This window comes from Pipistrellus hanaki (assembly GCF_964339955.1).
Source record: "Pipistrellus hanaki genome assembly, chromosome: 6".
NCBI classification, from domain to species: domain Eukaryota; kingdom Metazoa; phylum Chordata; class Mammalia; order Chiroptera; family Vespertilionidae; genus Pipistrellus; species Pipistrellus hanaki.
The window spans coordinates 37,428,930-37,456,887 of NC_140508.1; the positions used below are offsets into that span (position 1 = coordinate 37,428,930).

General features: G+C 53.0%; 1 protein-coding gene across 15 annotated transcripts in view; it reads left to right on the plus strand.

Annotated features, from left to right (window-relative positions):
• EPB41L1 (erythrocyte membrane protein band 4.1 like 1) overlaps nucleotides 1–27,958 on the plus strand; it is a 122,944-nt gene that overhangs the window by 82,134 nt on the left and 12,852 nt on the right. For 3 of the 15 annotated variants that reach the window (XM_084888629.1, XM_084888631.1, XM_084888632.1), the window contains 13 exons: nucleotides 783–870; nucleotides 1,436–1,588; nucleotides 3,658–3,755; nucleotides 4,014–4,189; nucleotides 7,005–7,153; nucleotides 8,067–8,102; nucleotides 10,589–10,771; nucleotides 13,341–13,445; nucleotides 17,877–19,838; nucleotides 20,319–20,426; nucleotides 21,504–21,914; nucleotides 23,967–24,068; nucleotides 26,366–26,446. In XM_084888629.1, coding sequence (XP_084744755.1) covers nucleotides 783–870; nucleotides 1,436–1,588; nucleotides 3,658–3,755; nucleotides 4,014–4,189; nucleotides 7,005–7,153; nucleotides 8,067–8,102; nucleotides 10,589–10,771; nucleotides 13,341–13,445; nucleotides 17,877–19,838; nucleotides 20,319–20,426; nucleotides 21,504–21,914; nucleotides 23,967–24,068; nucleotides 26,366–26,446 — 3,652 coding nt within the window. The remainder of the gene's footprint in view (nucleotides 1–782; nucleotides 871–1,435; nucleotides 1,589–3,657; nucleotides 3,756–4,013; nucleotides 4,190–7,004; nucleotides 7,154–8,066; nucleotides 8,103–10,588; nucleotides 10,772–13,340; nucleotides 13,446–17,876; nucleotides 19,839–20,318; nucleotides 20,427–21,503; nucleotides 21,915–23,966; nucleotides 24,069–26,365; nucleotides 26,447–27,958) is intronic. The other 12 variants (XM_084888621.1, XM_084888628.1, XM_084888630.1 and 9 more) reach the window with 12 other exon arrangements.

Below are 27,958 nucleotides of genomic sequence, written 5' to 3' on the forward strand. Positions count from 1 at the left end.
ACGTTGTCTGGATCCAAATCCTGACTTTGCTACTTAGTAGCTGTGTGTCCTTGGGCCAGTTATTCAGCCTCTCTGTGCCACAGCTTCCTCATCTGTGAAATGGGGAGAATGATGATACCTAGTTATAGAATTGTTTTGAGGATTCAGTAACCAGTCATGCAAAATGCTTGGAGCAGTAACCGCACGCAGTCCTCAGTAAACGTTTGCTGTGACTGAGTGTAAAATGTATGGTTTCCTGGCGGTCAAAGCACAGAAGGAACTTGTATAACTTCTTTCTAGAAAGGAGAAAGGACACCTGTTCCTCAGGTTAAGTGGTTTCTGATATAATGTTCTAAGATAAATATATATATTTTTTAATTTAATGAATATTTACTATATAGTTAGCATTGTGAAAGACACTATGAGATGTCAGGAAGGCATCATACATGGCTCCTACTCACTAAATACTATAATAAGGGGTCATAATCAGGCCTTTTTTGACTCCAAATCCTGTATATAAGATAAACATGTTACGTGGACAGCGCTTCCCGAGTCCCTGGGTGATTCTAACAGACCGCCTTCCACAGTGGCTCCGTGGCCATGGAGAAGCAGGACTTGTGGCTCCCACTTCACGCAGTGGCAGGATGAGACAAAAATCCCAACTCCTCATCCCGCACTGAGAGCAGAGGGGAGGTCTAGCCATTTGCCTTCCGAGAATCACAGGTTCTGACTGTGCCACCTCCAGGCAGCAGGACTCAGGCAGCCTTTCCCATGGCCCCCTGTGATCCCTTTCTTTCCATCAGGGGCATGACCCCAGGAGAAGCAGAAATCCACTTCCTGGAGAACGCCAAGAAGCTGTCCATGTACGGAGTAGACCTGCACCATGCCAAGGTACCTTTGGGTCCCAGGTCCCAGGGCCCCCTAGCCTCTGGCCACCCCCCTCACTCCCCCATTGAACTATGATGTTCTTCTGGAGGGCTTGGTGTGCCAGACCTGCATTCCTGCCCACCTGAAGCCTCAAAGTTTCATAACCCTTTATTCTCCCATGACCCTTATCATTTTCTCCTTGTATTATATTTATTTTTGAACCTGTTTGTGCCCCCACTAGATTGGGAGCATTGTGAGGGAAATACAGGGCCTTAATTTATTTCTGCATCCCTAGCGTGTAGCCCATGGCCTGGCACCAGATATGTACTATTAAGTGTTTGCTGGATGAATAAGTGATTAACCAAGAAAATAATAGAACAAGTGAGTGGGTGGATAAATGATAACAGGAAGGAGTGAATGGTTGAATGACTGTGAGAGGGATGGTCAGGGGACTCGAGCATGGAGCCTCCAAGTCCACCTGCTCCTTGGGCTCACTTATCAGTAGAGCTCAGGAGGGACTTGGGGTTGGGAGCAGGCTGCCCCAGGAGCGGGCGCCAGGCCTGCTGTTCCATGGTCCCTTCTCGCACAGGACTCTGAGGGCATCGACATTATGTTAGGCGTCTGTGCCAATGGCCTGCTCATCTACCGGGACCGACTGAGGATCAATCGCTTTGCTTGGCCCAAGATTCTCAAGATCTCCTACAAGAGGAGTAACTTCTACATCAAGATCCGGCCTGGGGAGGTGAGCCTGCTTGGGATCCCTCTCCTCACTGAACTGACTAGAATGGAGAGGATCTGGTAGCTGGGCCCGAATTTTTCCTTCTCAGGATACAGGATGGCGGTGCTGGGGTGCTGGGTACATGGAGAGAGCCATCTTTGCTGGGGCTCTTTTCAGACACTTCACACCTTAGGTATGTCCTGCACACACACACACACACACACACACACACATAAACAGGAGCACATGCACGAGCACACATGGAAAGGTAATCACATATATTCAGAATACATGTCCATGTCCCTGTATTTGCTTACATGTAATACTCAAATACACATACTAAGGTACATATATACACACAACGACACACATGCAAACATGTATACATCCAGCCTCCACAGCTCAGCCTAGAATAAATGCAAACCTGCTTGCTTCTTGCCTCCCCACTGCACCAGCTACGAGCAGTCATGATCTCTCATCTTCGTCTCCACCTCATCCTTCTCGTTGCCCTGTCACGCCAGACCGTTTTTTTCATTCCCGCTGAAGAGAGCTCGGCAGCCCCTTCCATCATAGCATGTGAAGCTCGCCCCTTATTCCCAGTCCTTGCTTAAATGTTTGAAGAGCTTTTTTTTTTTTAGCTTTTGGCCGAAAGCCCACACTCTGTCTGTGGCCACCTGCCTCTCCCACATTGCCCCCTGCCCACTGCACTCCAGCCCCTTTGGCCTTCTCTGAAATCCTTGAATAAGCAAGCTCTTCCCACCCCGAGCCTTTTGCTTTTGATCATCTTCCATCTGAAATCCTCTTCCCCACTCTCTCAGATAGCTGGTTCCTTCCCCATCCTTCAGATCTCTGCTCAAAGGTCACCTTTCTAAAATAATACCCACCCCTGCACCTACACAGGTATTCTGTCACATCACACATCTTTGTCCAGTCCCTTCAGTATCTGAAATGATCTTGTTTAATTATTTATGATCAAAGTCCCCTCTTCCTGGAATCTTCTGTCTTTAAAAAAAAAAAAAAAAAAAAAAAAAAATATATATATATATATATATATATATATATATATATATATATATATATATATATATATATATTTCTTTATTGATTTCAGAGAGGAAGGGAGAGGGAAAGAGAGAGAGAAACATCAATGATGAGAGAGAATCATTGATCAGCTGTCTCCTGCACGCCCCCTACTGGGGATCGAGCCCACAACCTGGGCATGTGCCCTTGGCCGGAATTGAACCTGGGCCCTTCAGTCTGCAGGCTGATGCTCTATCCACTGAGCCAAACCAGCTAGGGCTGAATCTTCTGTCTTGATCACCATGGTGTCTCTCTTGCTCTAGACCAGGGGTCCTCAAACTTTTTAAAGTGGGGGCCAGATCACGGTCCCTCAGAGAGCTGGAGGGCCGGACTATATGAACTACTAATTCCTACTGTAACACCTCGGCTGCACTCACTGCCCAAAAAACCTGGCGGGCCGGATCAGACTCCTCTGTGGGCCGCATGTGGCCCGCGGGCCGTAGTTTGAAGACCCCTGCTAGACTGATTACAGAGTAAGGACTCAGTTCACATTATTGAGTAAACAAATCCTATATAATAAAACTCTAATATGCAGATCGACCGAACGGTGACGTGCACTGACGTGCACTGACCACCAAAGGGCAGACGCTCAATGCAGGCGCTGCCTCCTGGTGGGCAGTGTGCTCCCACAGGGGGAGCACCGCTCAGCCAGAAGCCAGGCTCATGGCTGGCAAGCGCAGCAATGGTGGCGGAAGCCTCTCCTGCCTCCACTGCAGTATGGAGCGAGGGGTCCTGGACTGTGAGAGCCCTGGGCTGCGAGAGGGATGTCTGACTGCTACCTTAGGCCTGATTGGCCTAAGCCGGCAGGCAGACATCCCCTGAGGGGTCCCAGACTGTGAGAGGGCACAGGCCAGCTGAGGGACCCCTCCTCCAGTGCACAAATTTTGAACACCAGGCCTCTAGTGAATAAATAAAAGAACAGGCCAGAGTCACACATGCTGAAAAGAGGTTCAAAAGGATGGACTGATGGAGAGAGGGATCTTGCTTCTTACCCACCCTCCTTGGTTTTGCAGTATGAGCAGTTCGAGAGCACAATTGGCTTTAAGCTCCCAAACCACCGGTCAGCCAAGAGACTGTGGAAGGTCTGCATTGAGCACCACACGTTCTTCCGGTGAGCCAGACCTGGGGATGGGGTAACTGGGGATGAGACAGAGGCTGTGAGTGTACGTGTGGGTGATGTCTGTGTTTTTTGAGGGCAGAGCGGGAGAAGGTAGTAAGGACCATAGGGAAGACCTCCCTCCTCTTTCCCCAAGTCTCTCCCCTCCTGGACCACAGAGTGTAGCCGGTAGGACAGTGGGATGAAAGGCCAGCTGTGGTCCTGGCAGTGCAGGTATGATCCCCCCTTCTCACCTCCATCCCTCCACTGCAGGCTCGTGTCCCCCGAGCCCCCGCCCAAGGGCTTCCTGGTGATGGGCTCCAAGTTCCGGTATAGTGGGAGGACCCAGGCACAGACCCGCCAGGCCAGCGCCCTCATCGACCGGCCCGCTCCCTTCTTCGAGCGTTCCTCCAGCAAACGGTACACCATGTCCCGCAGCCTTGATGGAGGTATGCCCTACATTGGAGGTGGGAGGAGAGTGGTGTTCAGAGGGAAGGGGATGGGCGTGCCAGGGGCAGGGTGAGCAGTGACTTGCACTGGGCATGGTGGCCCAGGAGCACCACTGCACCTGGGCAGCTCTCAGTGGGTTAGCCTCAACCTATGGCCTCACTGTGCCTGGGATGTGACTTCCAGGGACTTCTGTGAGCCTTTTGGAGTCCCAGGTTTAGCCATATGGTTTTCTGGGCCCCCTGCCTAAGATGCTTAATGATTCATGGGTTGTCGTCAAACCTGGAGAACTATGTATTATGACTGCAATGTGGAGTTGGTGATGTATTACCTGGCTGGAGGCAGACGGGTTGTTCCCAGTCATTCTTTTGGTTCCATTGAACTGATTGACATGGTGCTCTCTGTTGGGCTGACAGATGCCCTTAATACCAACAACAACTGGCCCTACACTGTCCTCTAGCAAGCAGACCAGGGCTTCTCAAAATGTGGTTGTAGACCACCTGCATCAGAATCACCTGTGAGTCCGCTGAGCATGCCAATTCCCAGGCCCTGGCCCAGACAGACTCACTTGGCATCCCTCAGGGCCCGTCTCCCCCAGTATGCACACGAGTTTATAGGGGAGATTCAGAAGCCACATGGGATAAAGGCCATGGGATAAAAGCGCTAGGGAGATTCAGAGTTTGGCAGGTCTGAGTTCAAATCTCAGCCTTGGCTCTCACCAGCTGCTCTGTGGACACAGGATGTGGCTCATAAACATCTGAATGAACGGATGGGAGGCCTTGGGCAACTTAACTCCCTGTGCCTATTTCCTCTCCTACAAATAAAGACTATTTACTTCACTATGTTATGAGATAATGCCTCTACAACACCCGAAACAATTCCTGGCGCATATTAGGAATGGAATAAATACTGCTCAATAACAAGTTATTGTTTATTGTAGCAGTAATAAGTTATTTCTATTGCTTTTAGATTTGTAGAGGATGGTTTAAAGGTAGGAGATGGGGACTTGAGTGGGGGAAATAATGGCTACTCCCAGAACACACTGGGGCAGGACTCTCAGCAAGTTAGTCCCACTTGACAGATATTTTCTGAGTCTCAGAATAAGTGTGGTCCTTTCCTTTGAGGAGCTCCTAGAATGGTAGGTTTAGAAGCATTCAACGTGACTCAAACAATGGAAGAAGTACAGAATACAGAGTAGCCTTAAGGAGAGAGGGATTAATTCTGTCTAGAAGGGGCTTTGCAGAGAGGGTGACAGCTGGGCAGGGTTTTGAAGGATACGGAGGAGTTTTCCAGGTGATCAGGCAGCTGATACTTTTCCTGCAGTGTGAAGGTGAGACCTGTTCCAGAACGCCCTAGCCATTTTTTTTTAAACAGATTTAAAAATATGTATTTTATTTATTTTTTACAGAGAGGAAGAGAGAGGGATCAAGAGTTAGAAACACCAATGAGAGAGAATCATCAATCAGCTGCCTCTTGCACACCCCCTACTGGGGATGTGCCCGCAACCAAGGTACATGCCCTTGACCGGAATCGAACCTGGGACTTTCTAGTCTGCAGGCCAAAGCTCTATCCACTGAGCCAAACCGGTTTCAGCCGCCCTGGCCATTTTTGAAGGACATGCAGTTTTGCAAGGGTCCATTTGGAACTGAGGAAGTTCCTTATTCTTGAATGGTCCCAGGAATGAGAGCTAAGTTTTATGCAAAAAGAAAGGAGGGCCCATACTGTCTCTCTGTCCTCCCCTGCAGCAATCCTCACTGTGCCAGGGGCGAAATGAAGCCCAGATTGTGCGAGGCAGCAAAGATTGGCCCAGTTTGACGATGCTCACCAAGAGGGGGCCGGAAGCCTGGACTCGAAGCCAGTGGGCCTGGGTTCTTCCCCCGATTCACTGGAAGGTCCCAGAGTCTCTGTAAAATGAGGATAATAATTCCCATTCTAGTCATCAGCACAGAGCACTGTGGGCTCAAATGAAATAATGTGCATGAATGGGCACTTTGCAGAGTAAATATATATAAATAGAAAGGATAATTATTCCCTCCTTTTTAATCCAGGCCAATTCCAAGGATGATCTGTGCTCCCATCATTCACTGTTTCCAGCCATTTTCCCCACCAGGACATAATCCCTGGGCAGAGTCTGAGTTATGCCCAGTGTCTGCAGTGAAGGGTGTAATTCTACCCTTTTCTCTCCTGTTCAGGAAAGTGCTTGGAATGCCAGCCAAGTGAGAAGGATGTTACTTGCAAGGGTTCCCTTGAATTTTCTTTGATTGATAAAGAAGCCACGTTATTTGCAAACCTCAGGACTTGAGTTTTCACTAGTTTAAAATCTCACGATGTCTGTGTGTTGTTAGATAATGGTCAAGTGAGCATTCCGGCACAAATGCCACCAGAAAATCAACATTTGTGGGCCAACGTGAATTGAATTGGCTCACTCTGTGGCAGCCACTCTTCCAAATACTTGTACTCATGAGCTTATTTGTTCCTCCCCCAGTTGTCTGAGGTAGGCACTGTTGATAGATGAGAAAAAGGAGGCCCAGAGAGGTTGTATAACTTACCCACGGTCACACGGCTAAGAAGAGATGGATTGGAGAGTTGAGCCTGGGCTCTCGTACTGTAGAAGCCAGGAGGGGACTGGCAGGCAGTCCCCGGGCCTGGGAAGCTGCTCCACTCCTGCCGGGCCCGGGCCTCTTCTCCCCACTGTGTTGGGGTGCGGAAGTGCCTGCTCCGCTCCAAGCGTGGCTGGGCAAATGGCAGGGCCGACTCCCTGCCCGCGCACCTGGGAGATGTGCCCCATGGCTGCCCGGCTGTTTCTGCCCACTTTAGCAGAGTTCTCCCGCCCAGCCTCGGTGAGTGAGAACCACGACGCAGGACCCGATGGTGACAAACGGGAGGAAGACGGCGAGTCTGCGGGGCGGCAGTCAGAGGCCGAGGAGGGAGAGGTCAGGACCCCCACCAAGATCAAGGAGCTGAAGGTAGGAGCCTGACTTTCTTACACCCACTGATCTGGGGGTCAGGAGGCTGATCCTGCCTTTAGCCTTGGCCTTCAGGTGCCCCAGCTATGGCTGAGCACCCTTGCTACGGGGTGCACCAAGCTCAGAGCCTTGCCCTTGGGCCATGCTCAATACCTGCACATGCCCCCGTGTGGGGGGCATGCTACCCGCCATACACCCTCCCCTCCTTTTGCCATACTTTCCCAGAGGGCATTCTGTGCCCTGGGGGACTCTGGTCTCTTCTTGCCCACTCTGAATGTGCCCCTTTGAAGCTGCACAGCCTTCTTTCCCCCAGAGCATGCTGGGGTGTTTCTGCAGGCCCTCACAGTGTGTATCCTCCTCTTGTCGTCCACTCCCATTTCCCACATACCTGTGCACACACTCCTGCAAGCACACTTGGCCTCAGACTTGCATGCGTTCACTCACAGATATACACCCCTCACCCACAGGGTTACATATCCAGATTTCTGAACAACATGCAAATGGGCATGTGCACACATGGGCATAGTGTGTTTCCAACATGCAGTCCCACTTGGGAGCACAGGTCCCTGATCACATATGCTGACTGCAAGAAGCAGGAGGACCCAGAACCCCCACTTCCATCTGCTGAGTGTAACTGCTCACTTTTCCTCCAGTCCTCCTGCCCCTGTCATCACCTCCCTGGGCCACCTCCCTGCTTCACACTCCACCCCTTCCAACTACTCACTGCCCCCCTTCCTCTCCTTCTCCCCCACCCCCCGTCTCACCCACCTGGGGCCACCCAGCTTCCCTGGCCCCTGTTGCTTGGGTGAGAGCACTCTGGGTTACTTGCTGGACTGGGCTGGTCTCGATGTCTCTAATCCACTGGCTCTACTGACCCTGCTGGTTGCTTTCCCTCCTCCCCCACGTCTGCTAGCCGGAGCAGGAAACCACGCCGAGACACAAGCAGGAGGTACTGCATGGGACCTGTCCCTACCTACCCAGTTCATTTGTCACCATTCCACAGCCCATCCCAGGCTGACATCCTGGTGCCATCTCAGCTTTAGCTTCACCTCTGCTCCCTGGCCATTCTCCTCCCGCTACGCTCCCCTTATTCCCACCCCCACCCAGCCCCCTCAGCTCCCCTTGTTAAGTTCATCTCTTCAGCATCCTGCTCAGACTCCATCCCCCAGCAGTGTTTCCCCCCCTTCCCCCTCTTCTCTATCCAGCTTCACACTTTGCCTCCCCTGACCACCCACGCTCACTCCCCCAACCCTGCTGACTATCCCACTTGTGCTCCTCAGCTCTTCCAGGCATTCCATGCTTTCATTGAACTCATCTCTTCTGCTTTTTTTTTTTTTTTTTGGTATCTATTGGCAACCAGATGTGGATGGGAGGGGTGGAGGGAGGAGCCTCAGAGCACATCTGCATCTTCTCAGATTCCATTGCCCCTCCCTCTGGCTGGGGTCTGCTTCTCCAGCTGTCAGAACAGCCTCGTCTCCTTTTCTCCTCCTCTCTCTCCTCTCCCTCACTTTATTCATCTGTGTTAACCACCTCTCCTTCCCCTTCACACAGTCTCCATCTCTGCATCTGAACTTTCACTGCAAGAGAAGTGGATTTATTCTTGGGCCCGAGGGGAAGGACCGTGGGCTGGATGTTAGTCCCAGTTCTGCCACTGACTCTTTGAGGTCTTGGGGACACCCCCTGAGGCCCCGGCTCCCCACCTCACAGTAAGGCATTTGGACTAGGTTTCCCCAAGGCCTTCCAGCGCTCCCTCTAGCTGTCAGGAACACCGCATGCCCACTGAGCCAGAGTAGCAGGTACAGGACAGAAGGTCACAAGACACATCTTGGGTCTATTGCAGCCCCAATCCATCAAACTCTATCAGGTTTGATTTATCATACAGACACGGCCCTGAGGCAGCTCAGCTCAGGAAAAGAGGTACAGACAGATGTTTGGAGGCAAAGCAGAAGCCTCAGTAGCATCGGTTTCCTTTCTGAGGTCACCTACGAGTCAATCATAGAGGATCCTCGGATGCCAGAGAGAATCCCAGGGGAAGAATCTAGCTTGTTTCAAGGACAAGCTTACCTTCCAGGTAGTTCTGTAATCTCCTGATCTGACTTTATAATAAGTTGAGATTGTCCATTTCTTGCCCTGAATCGAGTTGACATGAACTCTCAAATAGCCTTGCAGATAAGGGTCCTTGGGCCACCAGCCTACTGCCCTGTCCCCAGAAGTAGACAGACAGGCAGCTTTGGCAAGTCACTGCCATCTCATGTGCAAGGGCTGCACTTCACGTGACCTAGGAGCGGATTGCTCTGTCATGATGCACTGGCCAGAACTCAGACTTGGCAGTACAATGTGGGACCACCTATGACTCCGGCTATACCTGGCTCAGTTCTTGTGTCCAACCTATCTTCCTGGTCTCTAATTCTCCTGATCCTCTTGAACACCCCTCTCTGGCTGTATCTCACCCTGTCTGCTGTTGAGGAATCAGTACCCACAGGTATCTGGAAGATTCTGGGTGGTTGGGAAAGGTAGAGGGTGTCAGCAGAGAATACTGAACACAATCTTTTCCTGGTCCGTGGGTCCCTGGTCCTTGGTGTGGGAACAGAACCCACTTTAATGGATGTCCCTGGCTTTAGAAGGGCCCCATGGGACCTGATTTACTGCATATGTTGGGCCAGGAGGGGACTAGACTGGGGATCCTGCTAAGCACAGTGGCCCAAGTCTTGGTCAGAGGTGGGTGCGGACCAGGATCTGGGAGGCCAAGGAGGGGGTCAGAGCCACCAAGTGAACAGGGTTGGCAAGTTCTCGCTGTACCTCGGGTGTGACTTAGACTGGGCCTCAGCATCAAAGGGAACTCACCCAGACCAGTGGGATTTGCACGGGTTCCCGCGCTAAGACCAGGAGCCAGGCAGGGAAGTGGAAAAGGTTGTGCTTGACCAGAAGTCAGTCTCTCTCTCTCTCTCTCTCTCTCTCTCTCTCAGAGAGAGAGAGAGAGAGAGAGAGAGAGAGAGAGAGAGAGAGAGAGAGAGAGACTGACTCTGAAAGAGAGAGAGAGAGAGAAAGAGAAAGAGAAAGAGAGACATCAGTGTGAGAGAAACATTCATCAGTTGCCTCCTGTAAGTGCCCTGACTGGGGATTGAACCTGCAACATGGATATGTGCCATGATCGGGAATTAAACCCGTCACCTTTCAGTGTATGGGATGAAGCTCCAACCAACTGAGCCATACCAGCCAGGGCAGAAGTCTCCTCTTTTTAATCTCAAGTGCTTTGTGCACCTGTTGGGGCTAAATCCCTGCCCTGGCTCATGAGGTGCTGGAGAGTGCCACAGGTCACACAGGGGTCACCTTGCTGATCAGGGCAGCGATGGGCACTGTTGCCATTTTCACCACACCTGGTATCCCTCCCAGAGCTGCTCCTCTAATGCCTGGCTGTCCTCCCCCTCACCCTAGTTCTTAGACAAGCCAGAGGATGTCTTGCTGAAGCACCAGGCCAGCATCAACGAGCTCAAGAGGACCCTGAAGGAACCCAACAGCAAACTGATCCACCGGGATCGAGACTGGGAGCGGGAACGCAGGCTGCCCTCCTCGCCCGCCTCCCCCTCCCCCAAAGGCACCCCTGAGAAAGCCAGTGAGGTAGGTCTCACCCTGAACCCCCCGATGGGGGCCTTGGGGAAAGAGAGTGGGGAAGTGTGCTGGTTCTCGGTCACCCCACAGCTGGATGCTCCTCCCTGTTGCTGCGGGCACTGGTGATGGGGATTGGGCGGTGGGTTAGGCTGAGGAAGACAAAGTCACTGAATCTTGGCATCCGGGCCCCAGGGACCATCCTGGGAAACTCAGAGTGGCTTGGTGTATTCCCCTTCCGTCAGGGGGTACTTGTTAGAAATGCACATCAGACCTCCTGAATGAGAATGTTGGAGGTAGAGCCCTGGAATCAGCATCTGAAACAAGTGCCCCAGGCGGTTCTCATGCACACTAAACTCTAAGACTCAGGGTGGCTCTATCCAGTAACCAGACCCTTTGAGCCAATTGTGAAAACACAGATCCGGAAGTATTCCCTCCAGGAAGGATCCTCAGAGCCTAAGAGAAGGAACGAGCTCCTCCAGGAAAACCTGTGCCTTTCAGGGAGAGTGGAAAGCAATTGAAAAAGAGAAAGACAGGATCTCTAGAATTCTGGTATTGATAATCCCAACCTGTTGTTAGCGCTGCTAAATCTTGGCAGTGTTTACCTCCATCTGTGCTTGGGTTTTTATACTCTAGTGCTGCTGCTTACTGGGCTCAACCCCAACTTGGATCTAGACTTGTACCGCCTGGGTTTGAACTCTGGCTCTGCTGCCTGCGAGCTGGATGATCCTGTGCTTGTGACTTCACCCCTCTGAGCCTCCATTCAGTAGAGGTAACAAAGCATCTACTTCTTAGGAAGGTTGTAAGGATCAAGTGAGATAAAGCATGGAGGGGCCAGCAGAGACCCAGAGGCTCAGTATGAGTTACCAGTACTTACTGTTTCATTTTGAGAGACCTGGGACTCTCACACAGAAGGTTAACTTTGAGTCAGGATCCTTTTTAAAGTTGGAAGGGTCCTCTGAACCCGCTTGGTGCAAGGTCATCATGCCTCAGATGGGGCCCTGAGGCCCAGCAGGGGAAGGACTTCCTTAGTGTCATAGCTGATAGAAGAGGAGCCAGATCTGATTTTCTTGCGTCCCAGGCATTGTATCTGCCGTTAAATCACAACTGCCTGGAAGCAAGACCGAAGTGTGTGAAGACCTGACGCAGAGTCGGTTGCGTGTGTGCTGTCCTCTAATGCTTTGACAATTGGTTGAGGCAGCCGTGATCTAATAAGCAGAGCCTTCTATTGACTCAGCGCACTCCCCATGGCCTTGCCATACCGGCTAACACAGGGCCTCGTCCAGTGAGGCTGCTGTGATGGCTCCCTGGCTGCTGATTCGCAAAGTTAGGGATGATTTGGGGGCTTTTAAGGCCAGTGCCAGGGAAGGAGGGCAAATCTCTGCCCCCACTGTGGACTTCTGTGGTCGCCTTTGACATAATCAAGGCCGAACTGGGCCTGGGGGCTGGTCTAGTGATCCAGTTACCTGCCCTGCTCCTGCCCTGAGACCCTTGACCAGAGTGGACTCTCTTCAGTCCTGAAGTGGGTAGGATGGGATGCAGGGGCTTCGGACACAGTCAGACTCCAGCAGAGAGAGGCAGGATGAGGCCTGGAGAGCTGGGCTCCTGGAGCATCATCTGGGTGGCCTCAGAGCAGCCTGGTGTGGGAGTGCCCCATCTGCTGGTGGCAGCTGGAACTGCTAGAATTGGATCGTTAAAAGGCAGAGTCTGTTCCTCTCTTGTCTTCCCACTGCTAGGAAGAAGTCTGGTCCAGGAGCTCACCTTGGAGCATTTAGGCCTTTAAAGATTTGGGGGGTGGGGAGGAGCCTTAGCTAAGGACCAGTCTGACTCCTCGGGCAAATAAGCTCACCTCTCTGAGCCTCGCTGGCTCGTCAGTCCAAAGGGAACTAAGATTGCCATTCTGAAGGGTTGGGTTATTGGGAAGGTTGAGCACAATAATGGACATAAACACACTTTATAAACTGGACAGTGTGGACAATCAACGGGCCTTGCCGGCGATTAGAATTCCTGCTCAAACATGGATTTTGCAGGGGCGATCTGCAGGGCGTCTCACCCATGGTTCCTAGTAGCTTCCTCGGGTGTTGGGCGTCATCTGGGCCAAGGGGAAAACGGTAGGACTTAAACCAAAACAGGGACCCCAAACTATAAAGGAGAGTTCCTAGGTTTTCACCTCAAAGATAACTTTCTCAGAGGGGCTGAGACCCAGGCTACAGGACTGAACCAACGTCATAAAGCAGACACCCAGAGAAGACTTGGAACCGTGTGCAAGTGATATGGCTCCAGAACCTCTCGAATGAGAATGAGCAGGCGGTGAGGGAAGGCCCAGAGCCATGGTGCTGGCTGGCAGCTGACCGGGGGCCTCCTCTCTGAATGGCTTGGAGGGGCGGTTCCTTTCTGTCCCGCCCCACAGCGGTGCGGCTCCTTCCTGACCTAATCTATAAACCCTAAAGATGTGGGATGGACAAAGCGGGGCTATTTATGGACTCTGTGTGTGTGTCTCTCCTGCTTTCTCTCTCCCTCTCTGTCTCTCCTTCCCTTCCTCCCTCCCTCCCTTTCCTCTGGCCCTGGGCCTCCCCTGCAGTCCCAGAGGACCCAGGACACCTCTCAGCAGGACTTGGCACCTGAGCCTGAGGCGGCCACAGGCTTGGAAGTGTTCACTCAGAAAAGCCTCGCAGCGTCTCCTGAGGTTATTGTCATCACCTCCCCGCCCAACCAGAACCCTAATGGTCTTACGAAAACCCTTCCTCTGGGGCGAATGGGGTGGAGCAGACTCTGCCGTGCACAGGGAGGAGTGGGCAGCCCACATGGTCTCCCCTGTGACAAATGAACACCCCCTTTCCAGGGATCCATCAAGGGCAGGCCCCTCCCTCATCCACTGCTGCCTGGGAATCAGGACCGAAACCATGCAGGGAAGACGCCTCTGGCTTCAAAGGGAGGCAGAAATGAGCTCCCTCAGGCCCTGCAGAGGCAGCTGACTCTAGAGGCAGGCTCTGCCCTTTACGCTTGGGATCAGGGGTCATGGCACCTAAATGTCTCCCGCCCTAAGGTCTTGTTACTGGTTAGAAGCCCGAGTAAGGTCTAGCTGAGGTTAGTTAGGGGATGGCATCCCGTTCACCCCCCTACCTCTTTCTTTTCCAAACTCCCCTTGGATCAATCAGGGTCTCCAGACAGACAAAGTGGGCACCTTGCTCCAAGGAGTAAGCTTGGAGCTATAGAGACGTTGGTGAGGCGGGCATTCTGAATGCGGAGGGCATGGCTTCTGGGCCCAGGAGAGAGCAGCAGGTTGGGGGCTCTTGGAACTTGCTGTGCCCCTGCATGGATGCCAGGTTGAGTCCAGGCCCAGCACCTCATGGACGGTCAGGATTGGAAGGTACTGACTGATATATGCCCCTCTCTTGTGGGCACAGAGTGTCTGAGGGCATATACCTTTCTTAATTCCCCGGAGAAAAATCTTGTAGCTGCTGAAAACATGCTGGCACTGTAATAGAAACATGAGTCAGCTCCATAAGTGGGAAAACATAAATCACAGTTATTTTTTCTCAGTTGTAAAAATAAAAACAAAACTATCAGCACAGCCTTGAGAGAAGTTGGACGGGAGTCAGCAGCCTCCCAAGGTTAGGGGAGCAGCCGTGCCCTGGAGCACAGAGACGCCCCCAGAGCCCAGGGCAGGTGCCCGCCCTTGAGCTGGGCAACATGCGTCCTTCCTCAGGGTTCCTGAAAACCGCCGGTCCAGTCCCTTCCACAGGGGGGCTCTGCCTGTTCTGAAGGGCAGCTCGTTTTGTCTTCCGTCATCCATTGTGAGGTTTCCATATTGCATTGTCTGCCCTCTGAGTCACCAGTCTGTGGGCCTTGCTCTGACCCCAAGCGCCTTACGCCGCTCCGCATCCTCAGGACGGCCCTTCAGAGTTGAGCACCCACTAACCCTCTTCCTTCAACAGTTTCTCCCGGGGCATGGCTTCTAGAGAGTGCCTCATCCTGGACCCCTCCTCTGTGCCAAACTGTGAGCCAGAGCTCCAGCCCTGAGTCCGCAGAGCTGCCGGGCTGCAGACTTGCTCCTTGTCCTTGGGGAACAGAATCGGCTCCACTTCTCTTTCAGCTTCTGTTCCTAGGCTGTCTTACCTCAGGGCCTCCATCTGACAGCCAACAGCAGGGGGCGCTGTGAGCAGGCACTGAGCATCTTGGCTCAGTGCAAAGAATGGCTGAGGGCTCCCCTGACATCTTCCCCATCCTCAAATCTGGTCAGGACGACTTTCAGGCCAATCCCCAGGGCCAGCTGTGGCTCTGCCAGCGTTTTGTGCCGGTGGAGCCTTGCTCTTTTCCGTTCAGTCTTTCTTTTCTCTCTAGGTTCCTGCATATCTGCTTCCACTCATTAGAAGCAGAGCCCCTTCTGCTCTCAGTGCTCACGCTGTCCTCGGTGCCAGTCACCTTCCTCTGGGAGCCTCGGTTTCCCCTTCTGACCAGGGTAATAGCACCTGCTTCACAAGTTACCATAAGGATTAAATTTAATCATTTAGACCAGCAATTTCAAGAATTTTTAAAATATGCAATACCTGACTATTTAGTCAGGGCCACTGGCCACTTTCCCCTTAGATTGTCAAATAAAAAAATGACAGCAGCTCGCCTGGTGTGGCTCAGTGGTTGAGCATCGACCTATGAACCAGGAGGTGTTGGTTTGATTCCCAGTCAGGACGATCCCTGTGGGGCATGCAGGAGACAGCCAATCAGTGATTCTCTCACATCACTGATGTTTCTATATCTCTCTCCCTCTCCCTTTCTCTCTAATCAATAAATCAATAAGAATATATATATATTTTAAATGACAACAGCCAACCGAACAATAGCCACCTGGTTTGAATGAATCAAAATTATACCCATTTTTTTGTCAGATCGGCAAAAAAAAATTTTCGTGTGCTTCAGAATCTCAGTAATTGGTTTATGTGTGCCATGAGATGAAAAAGGTTGGAAATCGCTGACTTAGTCAAAAGGCTGGTATTGCCTGGCACAAAGTAATTAAATATAAGTACATTCCCCCCCCCCTTTTTTTTTTCCCCCTATACAATCTTTCTGTTCTTTTTTTCCTATACAATCAGCCTCCACCCCACTCAGCCTAGAAACTAGTTGGGGCAAGAATATTCCAGAAAGGAATCATGGACCGTCTTTGGCTCTCCTTGCCAGGCTGATGATGCCAGTCCAAGCTGGGAAGGCACAGCTAAAGGCACTTTCTTCCCAAGTCGAAGAGAAGAGAGGCCTGGCGTCTGTAGGCTCTCAAAGCACTTGTCTCTGGGAAGGTCCAGTGCTGCGGTCCTGCAGGCTTACCCGCCCGAAGTAAAATCTCAGAGCCTACCCCGACCTTCTCTGGCCTTCTCCCTTCCTTTTATCTCTCTTTTCTGTTGGTGAGAATCTCTCAATGTGGTTTGCTCCCCTGACAGTCCTGGGGATTTTGCTGAAATGGAGCGGGGGAATGGAGGTAAGAGGGCCCCTCGATCCTGCACAATCCTTTAGGTCTGATGGGATCTGACAGACTCCAAGTGATAACCTGAATCGGAGCCCAAGGTCAGGTAAACTTCCCCCAGCTTGTTGTCGGGAGCAGTTTGGGCACATCTTACCGTAGATGCATCTCACAGATCTTGGACTCTGAGACGGTTCTAGGCCTGCCTTTGCACTAGCTCACTCTCTGACCTTGGGCATGCTGCTCACCTTCTCTAGGCCTCCGTTTCCACGTCTTTACCATGAGGGCTTGACTCAGAGCTGTATTTCAAAGGAGGAAACTACCTCAGGGCACTAGGCCCCCAACCTCAACAGGGAAGCCCCCCATTTGTGCTACATGGTGGACTTCCACTAACATTTTGTGTGAAGAAAGATTTTTGTGGCTGTAAGATTAAAATCCCAATGGCCTTCTTCCTTTCTGAATGATTCTAGAAGCCCATGGTTCCCTCCTAAGCATTGTTCAAAAGGAGGTTGGTGGGGCTGTTCTGTCGGTGGTTTAACAGCGCTGCCCTCTTATTGGTGCTTTCCACCCCAGATCTGCCTGGATCTTTAGGTTGTTTCCTTCGGCGATGTGTTCTGGTCAATCCTTGTCTACTGTTTCTGTGGATTTTGTTAGAATTCTACAAGGGCAGGCCATGGTACCTGTTTCTTTGGGAATAAAACCCACAAAGTTTAAGCTGTTCAAGCCATTGCGGTGACTGGCACTAACTGGGAGAGCTGGCCAGTTAGTGTTTTTCATTCTAATCCCTTTCCTTCTCAGAAGCTCTTGCACAAAGGTCAGATTTCAGGCTGTAGCTTATGGAACTTATCTCAATACTTACCATCAACTTCACATTAGATCACAGTGGGACCCATATTCCATACGTTATAAGTTAGCCAGGATCTGTCATCAAAACTCAGACACTCTTTTCCTGAGTCTGCTATTAATGAACTGTGGCCTTGGGTACGTCACCGACCTTCTCTAGGCCTGAGTTTACACCACATGTGTCAAACACAAGGCTCGCGGGCCAAATCCAGCCCGCCAGGCCTTGCAATGTGGCCCGCACCACGCTGTCATCACTGCACTCCGCTGTCAGTTTATGACATTGTCAGTTTACGACTGTTCAGTAAACCATTCAGCCCGCGATTTAGGCTGGATTTTAGATTTTGGCCCCTTCTCTGATTGAGTTCGACACCCCTAGTTTAGACATTTGCTCCATGAGGAGATTGGACCGAAGGTGTCTTGGAAGTTCTTTTGGCTCTAACATTCAATGTTTTCACGTAGCATCAGCTACTTTCCCCTCCGACAGTGGCAGTGATATTACGAAAACGGAAGAGGGAGAGTCCTGGCCATCCATGGGTCTCCATTTTCCCCACGATTAACATGAGGAGACCCCATCCCATTCCTCCAAGTTGGGGTGGCGGGTGAGGGGAGTTGGTAAATAATTTGTTGGGTGCTTTGATGGGAAGAGGAGCTTGATGAGGCTGACGAGTATTGATTGTCATGCCTTCCTCCCCCCAGCCAGTTCTGGGGACAGACATGTTGACCTGTTGGTGGTAGAATGGCCCCTTCTTGTAAAGGGTAAAGGTGACCTGCTCTTCGGGTGCCTGCTATTTCATGTTAACTCTTCTTGCTCCAATTGAAACACAGGGCTCAGAGCATTGGGTATTTATAGAGAGGAAGCACACTAGGCCAGAAGAACTCTGTCTCCTAAAAGTGGCCGCCGTGCAGCAGGAAGAAAGGGAGGCAGGCCTTGCAGATACCCTTGCCGATGGCAGACTCTCCAAGGTGGATATCCTGGTGGACAAGTTCAAAGTTGAAGTGGCCACAGAGGAAATGGTGGGGGCCGGAGGAGCAAGCACCCAGCAAAAAGGACGAATGATTGCAAGCCCCGAAGACTTCGAGTCGCTGTGGGAGGAGGGCTCCCGGGTCGGGAACGGCCCAGGAGGGGATTCCCTGGCTGCGGGCTGCACTCTGGCAGAAAAACTTCCCGAGGGCTCCCAGCTCAGGATGGGCACCGGGGAGGCAACCATCAGGAAGCGCCGGGTCTCAGGTCAGTTGGAGAGCCAGGTGGAGCTGAGGAAGGAGCTGGCGGAGATCCAGACCTGTGAGAGGCTCACGGCCGTGGGGGCCAGGCCAGCAGAGGCGGGTGTCTCCTCTCCAACCTCCGACAAGGGAGGCCTTCAGTCGTTTCTGCTAGACCCAGCCCACGAGGAAGACAGAGCCGACTCGAGTGATGAGACCGATACTTCCTGTGCAGAGAGGAGCTTCTATTTCAACTATGGAGAGAGAGATTTTGAAGACCAAGCCCTCCCTCCGCTGTTGGAGGAGAGAGGAGAGCGCCCGAAAGCCCCTCCTGGAGAGGAGGCCAGGCGGGAGCTCTGGGGAGAGCCTGCAGAGGGCTCCGAGCTTAGGGCCTCCGACCAGTGGGGCTCCCCGGCAGCTTCCGGAAGGAGCAAGGATGAAGATGGCGAAGCCCACACAACTTCCTTGGAGGAAGGGGTGAGGCCTCCCAGGAACCACGGAGGACCCAATCACCCGGAGGCCTTTGACCAGCAGCTCGGTAATGGATCTTCTCCAGGGCAGAGATGGGCTAAGGATTGGGACGGAGCAGGGTGGGGGGTGGAAGGAGAGTTTACCCACCCGGCATCTGCCATGACTGCAGAGGAAGAGGCCCCCAGGAGTCAGGATGTGATGGGAAAAGCTGAGAAAAGTCCCCCCGCAGCATGGAGGCACCACTCACCTCACAGAGAGGGGGGTGTGTGCCCAGACTTCCCGGCCTGCGCCCTTCCATGGACGCCAGCCAAACCGGACAGAGACAACGTCTTGCCCCAAGACAGGGGACCGGTTCACACCCAAACAGGACCACCCGTGAGGGAGCACAGCAAGGCTCACACAGAGTTTCTCCAGATGGAGGTGATCAGCCCGCTCCCAGCCTCCCGTGCTCCCTCTCGGGCTCCTCCTGAGGACGCTCCTGCGAGCCCCGCCCCTCCTGGGTCAGGGGAGCCTTTGCAACTCGGGGATCCCTTTGGAGAACAGTCCCCCCCGTTTCTCGGAGAGAGCCCAGAGCCCAAGGACCAAGCAGAGCCTGTGGTGACTCCGGACAGAGGTGAGCGCAAGGCACCCCCCGTTGCCAGCCGGAAGCGCAGAGTTGTCCTGGAAGAGGTTGAGGGGGTTGCTGCTCTGAGGTCGGGGCTCCCCTCAGGGAAGCCGAAGATGACGCCTTTCCAAGCTGGGGGCCAGGAGGGCTCCCTGGAAGACATTAGCAAGACCTCCGTGGCCAACAAAATCTGGATCTTTGAGACCCACGGAGCTGAAAGCCGGCGAGTGAGTCAGGGTGAAACACGGGCCCTGCCAAGTGAGCTGTCTTCAGAGGCCTCGCGAGGGCAGGCAGAGCAGCAGCAGAATAAGCTTTTGGACCTGGGCTTCGTCCCACTCCAGCCCCCAGAGGACATGGCTGGCCCCGATGCCACGCATTCCTCCGTGATGTCACCCACGACCAGCCACTTCCGGGCGAGCGTTCCTCCTGCATCCCACCAGGAACTGGAGCTCATGTCTCCCGACTCGGGCTGTGAAACCACGCTGGAGGAAGCCACTGGGGGAGCTGGCCACGTGAGCCCCCACTCCCACCGCTGCCCCCAGCGGGGCGGCGAGCGCATGCTGTGTAGCTTTTTAGAAGCATGTTCGGTGCCCTCGTCATTAGTGCAATCCAAGGCTGCTTGTCCATCCCTGTGAGTTCTTGACCCTGAGTGCAGCCCAAGCAGAATGCAGGGGTCACCTGCTTGGTCCATGTGAGCTTAGCCACACACCCACAGCTTTTGGTGTGATCTGGTGCCCAACGGGCCACATTGACACAGTGGAGAAGGTGGCACCACCGCCAGCAAACTACACACTCGCTTTGCCTTGCTGCCCCCACCTGCTGGGTTCCTACCTGTTGGCTTGGCTTATCCAGTGGCCTTCCTTCATCCTTTCCCTTCCCTGGTTCTCCTGCCTTGGGGAAGCTACAGTCCAGAAGTTTCCATCCATCACTCGTGCTTCCCGGTGCCCAGAGCCTTTCTGCCTCCTTAAGACTAACTGTCTTCTCTAATCCAGAACAAATCCGGAGATGCAGTCAGGGAAGAGAAGCGCCTCACCAGTTTAGCAGCAAACCCCCCTGGGAAAGGGGGGCGCCTGAGATTCATCAGCCCCTCGGGCCCTCAGGTCTCTGCAGCCCCTTGGACTCCCGATGCCCCCGTAACCCTCGCCTGGCCAGGGTGCATCGCTGCCTTAGCCCCCCACCTGCGCTGGCAGTGCTTCTCGTGGCAGCTCCACTCTCGTGGCTTGTCTGAACGTGTCCTCACACCTCTCAACCTTCCAGAAACTGGCTACACGGATGCTAGTTAAGCAAGTGAATCTCTTTTTTGCACTGAATCTCTAGAACCTGAAGCCGTGTACCTTAAACACACGTGGTGGGTGTTAGATTGGTTTTTAAGAAGGAGTGTCATGAACCAGCCCCAAATGTATGTGTGGTGTTTAATCCCCAACAGGCCAGTTGAGAGGTATGTATGTCAGACAAGAGCTGCTGGTTCCCTCCGGCGCTTCCTGGGCCTGCTGTTGTCAATTACACTGACGGGCCCGGAGCCTCCGCTCCACGGCCTGCCCGTCCGCCCACGCACGGAGCTCAGGGTTGAACTGAGGCAGCACCCAGCTCCCAGGCGTTCCCCCGTGTTGGTCCTCCCTCGAGACGATGCTGACCCCTCCCGCGGGGACTCAGTGGAATTGACAAACCCGTGCTGGCTTCCTCTTTGTTCCTGAAAGCTCTCGGCTCCAGCCTCTGCTTCTCCTGCCTGGGTTTCCTGGTCCCTGAGTCTCCCTCCTTGGTTTCTGTCTCTCAAGCCCAGCCTGCACGGATGGGCCTGGGACCTGGGCCCCCATCCGTGCCTTGTGCACAGTGCCGCTTCTCATCAGCTTCCGGATCCAAACGTTGGATGGAGCCTCCTGTCCAGGAACCAGCTGGCAGGATGTGTGCTTTGTACTTGCTTTGCCATCATCAGGAGACACCCCCTCTGCCCCCGGAAAACAGCGCCCCCACTCTTGAGAACCTTTCGGTTATTTTAAGCTTGTTACGATGTCAAGGAACCTTTCCCTGGGTGTTTTTTTGTTTCCTGACCTGCTCTTCCATTTGGGACTTGGACGCGGCCCCGAGATTTCTTCTGTCATTTACCATCTTGATTTCTCTCTTTCTCCCTCTCCCTCTCATCCCTCACTCCCGCTCCTTTTGATTTTATCTGGCTGTAGAGAGCAGGGCTGAGGGAGGGCTCGGAGGAGAAAGTCAAACCGCCGCGTCCCAGGGCCCCGGAGAGCGACACGGGAGACGAGGACCAGGACCAGGAGAGGGACGCGGTGTTCCTGAAGGACAACCACCTGGCCATCGAGCGCAAGTGCTCCAGCATCACGGTCAGCTCCACGTCCAGCCTGGAGGCCGAGGTCGACTTCACGGTCATCGGGGACTACCACGGCAGCGCCTTCGAAGACTTCTCCCGCAGCCTGCCCGAGCTCGACCGGGACAAGAGCGACTCGGACACGGAGGGCCTGGTGTTCGCCCGGGACCTCAGCAAGAGGGGCCCCAGCCAGGATGACGAGTCAGGGGGCATGGAGGACAGCCCGGACCGCGGGGCCTGCTCCACCCCGGACATGCCCCAGTTTGAGGTACAGTGGAGCGTCATCCTCGAGACGGGGCCCAGCAGGCACTGCATGCTCAGAGGGCCCTGGGCCGTCTGGCAGAAGACCGAGTCGCCAGCCCGCAGCCCACATCCCGCAGGCTGAAGCCGTGTCTCGTGTTGCATGACTGTCCCTCCGCAGAACAGCATGGTTCTGTGCCCGCATGTTTGCCTCCTCGGTTTACCCCTAACATGCACACCTTGGCATTTTAACCCTGAGGACCCACCGCTTCCCTGAGGCCAAGCAGTGACCAGCCGTCAGGTCTTCCTCGATTCCTCCTCCTCCTCCTCCCCCTGCCTGTGCTGCATGGCACTGCGGAGAGCATGTGCGGTGACACCTCGCAGGGGCCCCGGCCTGGTCTCAGAGTCGGAGGGTTTGTCCTGGTCGTGGCCCGGGCTCCTTTCCCAGGGGCCCGGGCTTCCTGGGGCCATGGTGGGAACTCCCAGAAAAGCGGAAACGTCATCACCGAGGGGGACACAGGGATACGCTGTCTGGGCTTCTCTGCTCTGTGTTCTTCCTTCAGAGGATCTCTGTTCATGTCATTCCTTTGCTCCCTCGTCTCTTGTAGCCCCAGCCTGCCTCCCACCACTCTCCCCTTCCCCATCCTGCAGGCACTGAGACATGAGCTCATTCACTCAGGCTTTCCCTTGAGCTGTGGCCTCTGGGTGGAAGGTTATTCCTCCCTTTCTCGGCCTTGCAAACGGGTCATATTCCAGGACAGAGCTCAGGTGTCCCTTCCCTAGCAGATGCTTTCCTGACCCCTCCACAGCCTCCCGGCTCAGTAATGCTGCTGCTCCCGGTGGTATCCCGAGTACGGTAGTGGCTGACAGGTCTGCTCTCCTGCCAGGTGGCAGCTCCTGGAAGCCCACACATGGCAGGCACTAGTAGCTGATTGAGTGAAGGGCTAGATCTCCGGGTACAACCGTCTATAAGAATCCCCTCACCCCTCTCCCAAACAGATGATAAGTTAGCTTTCTTTCATTCATGCAATTCACACATGTGGATACCTGCTGTGTGGATAGCCATGAGCTAGCCCCATGGAGGACGCAGAAGAAACTGATCATTTAATTTATTATTTCTGAGAGCATAGGTTGTAAACCAGTGGCCCGGGCCAGATCTGGCTAGCAGATGTGTTTTCATATATATATATATATATATATATATATATATATATATATATATATATATATATGATATATATATATATATTTGTATTGATTTCAGAGAGAAAGGGAGAGGGAGAGAGAAATAGAAGCATCAATGATGAGAGGGAATCATTGATTGGCTGCCCCCCTGCACTCCTCCTACTGTGGATCAAGCCTGCGACCTGGGCGTGTGCTCTGATCAGGAATCAAATCGTGACCTCCTGGTTCATAGGTCAATGCTCAACTACTGAGCTGTGCCAGCAGGCTGTTTTCTTTGACCTTGATTTAAAAATTAGGGCATTGAACATAAAATACAGGGATTTTTCTCATATCATTTTTAAAAAAAAACAAACAAAAAACCAATGACCCAGTCACTTAGAAGCCAGGGCTACAGTTGGCCAAACCCGAATGGCGCCCCAGGTGCTTCAAAGTTCCCCCCAGGCCTCAGCAAGCCCACTTCACTTGTGTATGCCCCTGCCTGGCCCCAGGGGCCTCCAGGGGTGTGGCTTCTGCTCTAAAGAACAATTCAAAGGAGGTGGTAGTGTAACCGTTGAAGTGGTTCAGGATTTAGTGGCATGCATGTAGGGAAAATACCTACCATGGGGTCTGGCACAGAGCACATGAACTAATGAGTAGATGTTCTCTTAATGGTTCTCTAAAAAACCAGCATATAGCCACCACGACGTTAAGTGGTTGCAGGCTCACGGGCAGGCTCTCCCTCCGGGATGTTTGCAACATCACACCAGGCCTCTTTTGCCCTGACCTGTGTGCCCTTCTGGAGACTCGGCCAGCTGTCGGGGTGAGAGATAACCTGCTGACCCTACACCGCCGTCGCCTGTGACGGGAGCCATGCCGGGGCCTGAGTTACGAAGCGTTCTTCCTTATCTCCTTGCAGCCCGTGAAGACAGAGACCATGACTGTCAGCAGCCTGGCCATCAGGAAGAAGATCGAGCCCGAGGCTATGCTGCAGACCAGAGTCACCACTGTGGACGCCCAGGTAACCTGTGCCTCTCAGTGTTCCCTGAGCATAGGCATTAGCATCCGGGGCGGGATCAGAACCGTGACAAAGCCTCTTGGCCAACCCTGGCCACCTTGGCGCCCCCCCCCCCCCCCGCCAGAGCCCCCATTTTAGTGCTTATGCTCTAAAATAGGGGTGTCGAACTCAATCAGAGAAGGGGCCAAAATCTAAAATCCAGCCTAAATCGAGGGCCGAATGGTTTACTGAACAGTCATAAACTGACAATGTCATAAACTGACAGCGGAGTGCAGTGATGACAGCGTGGTGTGGGCCACATTGCAAGGCCTGGCGGGCTGGATTTGGCCCGCGGGCCTTGTGTTTGACACATGTGCTCTAAAATGTCCTTTACTGTCCTCCCTGAGCGGTGGGAGTGGGCAGACTACACCTCTTCGTGCTGCGACTTCCCCATCCATTACGGGGGATGATCCTGTCTCTTCTGTCCTCTTCGGAGCTTGGTAAGGTCCAGTGGCTAGTGGATTAGGACAGTGGCTTTCAGATTGCTCTAAGGCAGGGGTCTTCAAACTACGGCCCGCGAGCCACATGCGGCCCGCAGAGGAGTCTGATCCGGCCCGCCAGGTTTTTTGGGCAGTGAGCACAGCCGAGGTGTTACAGTAGGAATTAGTAGTTCATATAGTCCGGCCCTCCAGCTCTCTGAGGGACCGTGATCTGGCCCCCACTTTAAAAAGTTTGAGGACCCCTGCTCTAAGGAGTTGGAGAGGCTTCTCTTTTTTGTTGCTGTTCATCCTCACCCCAGGCTACTTTTTCCCATTGATGTTTAGAGAGAGTGGGATGGAGGAAAGGAGGGGGCAGAGAGTGAGAGAACTGGGGACCAAACCTGCAACCTCGGTACTTGCCCTTGACTGGGAGTCCAACCCATGACCCTTCGGTCCGTGGGCTGATGCTCCAACCCCTGAGAAAACTGGCCAGGGCGTGACGTTTCTCGATGTATCCCAGGGCCTGCTCCGAAAGAGAAGATGTGAGGCCCAAACCAGCTTCAGTCACAATGGCTCACAAGGGTTCCACGTCAGATTGGCAAAACGAACAAACGGGGGGAAAAGGAGACCCCAGATCATTGTCTTAGTGAGAAGAAACACACTGAGCGCCCTGGAGAAGGCTCCCATGAATTGCTACAGGCAGTTCCGAAGTTCCTTCTGTGGTTTTTAAGATTCCAAAATTGAGATAGTGGTTCCAGGTTCTTCCTGGCCAGAGAGCTGCTGTGCTGAGGGCTTTCTTGCCCTGGACACCAGTCTTTGTCTTAAGAACTGAAGAAAACGCCACCCAACACAACATGGGGAGCGCTGTCATTTCCAGAACGTTCCCTCCCACTTTTATAACACGCATAGGGGGTGAAGAGGCTGCTAGTGCAGTGGTCGAGACTCTTGGGTCAGGACTCTTGAGTCTGACGAGCTGTGTCCTCCCCTGGCCTGTTTTGTAACATGGGTTTTGTTTTCCCACAGAGCAATAAAAAGAAAACTGAACTGGCCCCCAGTTCCACAACTGAGCAGTCCTTACTGATATCAAAATGCAGTTACGAAAAACAGAACTAAATGAGTGTGCGTGTTTTTCTGATCCCTCCCAGAAAAATATGCATGTACCAATGTGTATACTTACATATCTAGATATTTAAAAATTCTACAGGAAATAGATTGTTCTCTTTTACACCATACCTTTTTTAAAAAATATATATTTTATTGATTTTTTTACAAAGAGGAAGAGAGAGTTAGAAACATTGATGAGAGAGAATCATTGATCAGCTGCCTATTGCACACACCCTACTGGGGATGTGCCCGCAACCAAGGTACATGCCCTTGACCGGAATTGAACCTGGGACCTTTCAGTCCGCAGGCTCTATCCACTAAGCCAAACTGGCTTCGGCTACACCTTACCTTTTAATAACCTGCTTGGAGATCGCTCTTTGCTGGCATGTGTGGACCCACCTTACTCTTCTTAGTTCCACTCAGGAGGGGACCTCGATTTTCCACACAGCGTCCCACCCAGGGACCTTTGCTCATTTTCCTCTTTTGCCGTTAACGCATGCTGCAGTGCACTCCCTTGTCTGTACGTTTTGGCAGAGTCTTCAAAGTTTATATCCCAAGAGTGGATTCCTAGCGATGGAATCACCAGGTCAAAGAATACATTGCACTGGGTCCCTGGGACTGCTGTGAGCCGAGGGGGCAGATGCTGCGGGTGAATCTGGCCTCTCTCTCTCTCTCTCTCTCTCTCTCTCTCTCTCTCTCTCTGTGCCCCTCTCTGATGACGCCTTCCTCTGACCACAGGTGGATGGGACTGCCCTAGGGGGGAAGGAATTCATAACCACTGCTCCCTCCATCACCACGGAGACCATATCAACCACCATGGTAAGTAGGACCCAGGAGACCTCTCTCTCTCTCTCTGACCAGCCCTCCTGCCCCAGATAACATGCTGACACCACCAGCTGCTTCACGATGCCCTCCCTGTGTCAGGTCTGGGACATACAGTCGAATTGTCTGGCACCATAGTGGCCACAAGCCATCTGGTCAGACCTCAGTTTTCCAAATGGAATACGGTGGGCGGTGCGATTCCTGGGCGTCGGTCATTGGGGCCATCGCAGCCCCGCAGCAGTCAAGTCAGGAGCGGGGTGCTGCTTGCGAATTGGCAACGCCCGAGGGCTGTGCCTGGAAGTCCAACCAGAGGCCGCATCCTTCCGGCAGCTGCACGTTTTCTTCCGCCTCCGGCCACTTCCTTGCCTCGGTCAGTAGATGGCGCCCAGTGAACCTAAGTTGGAAGCTTGGGATTTTAGATGATCTTCCGCAGGAGCCGTGTTTCTGCTACCTGTTTGCTGTCTGACCCATGCAGGGAGGTCCTTGGCCTCAGGTGTCCTCATCTGTAAAAGTGGGAAGGATCCCTATCCTAACTGGTTCGCAGATTCCGGGGAGGGCCCAGGAACACCCACTCCTTTAACGATGGCACAGAACAAACGGCATTCGGCACACGGGTTTGGTGCCAGGCAGTGATTCCATTGGTCTTCGCAGAAACTGTGAGGGGGGCGTTCTTTCTTTCCTTTGCCCTTTACAGATGAGGAAACCAGAGTTCAGAGAGGTAGCGTGACTTACCCAAGGTCACATACCCAATAAGTGGTCGAGCCAGGGCAAACCCAGGCAATTCTGACTCCAGCTCTGTTCCCTCATCCCCACCATTGTCAGCTCGGGCCACATGGGGCCGAGTCTGGGTAGAGACCGGGGCTGGGGCAGGGGCGGGGGCAGGGGCAAGTATCATTGCCTGGGCCAGATCTGTCTTGAGCTGTTGGAAGTTGTTTTCAAGTGTTTTCTATTGTCAAACCCCTGATATACACATAGGCGGAAAATTATATTAATTTAGACTACCTGCAGATAGGTTTTGAGTAAACAAAGACTTTAAGATAAATAAACCCAAACCAGTTACCAGCTTGCATGCTTTTCCCCCCTCCCGGTCCCTCAGTTCCTCCTCTCCCCTCAACCCTTTACCACGTGGCATCAGGACGCTTACAGGGCTAAATTTAAATTCATGCTACGGCAAGCAGGCAGTTGCATCATTCATTTACTCATCGTCCATCCATCCATTCATTTGTTCCAAAAACATTTATTAGCCTGTATTTTCTGCCCAGTATGGGGATACAAAGTTGAAGAAAAGATACTGCCTGCTAGACCTCACTCACCCAAACATTAATCACGGGCACATTGGCTGCGCTGTGCCCTGTGTTGAGGACCTGGGCACACAGTGGTGAACAAGGCCCAGCTCTCCCACTTTCTGGCTGGATGACCTCGGGCGAGTTACCTGAACCTCTTCACACCTCAGTTTCCACTCCTGTAACGTGGGGGGAGGGCTAATAGCACATCCCTCAGAGGGTTGGT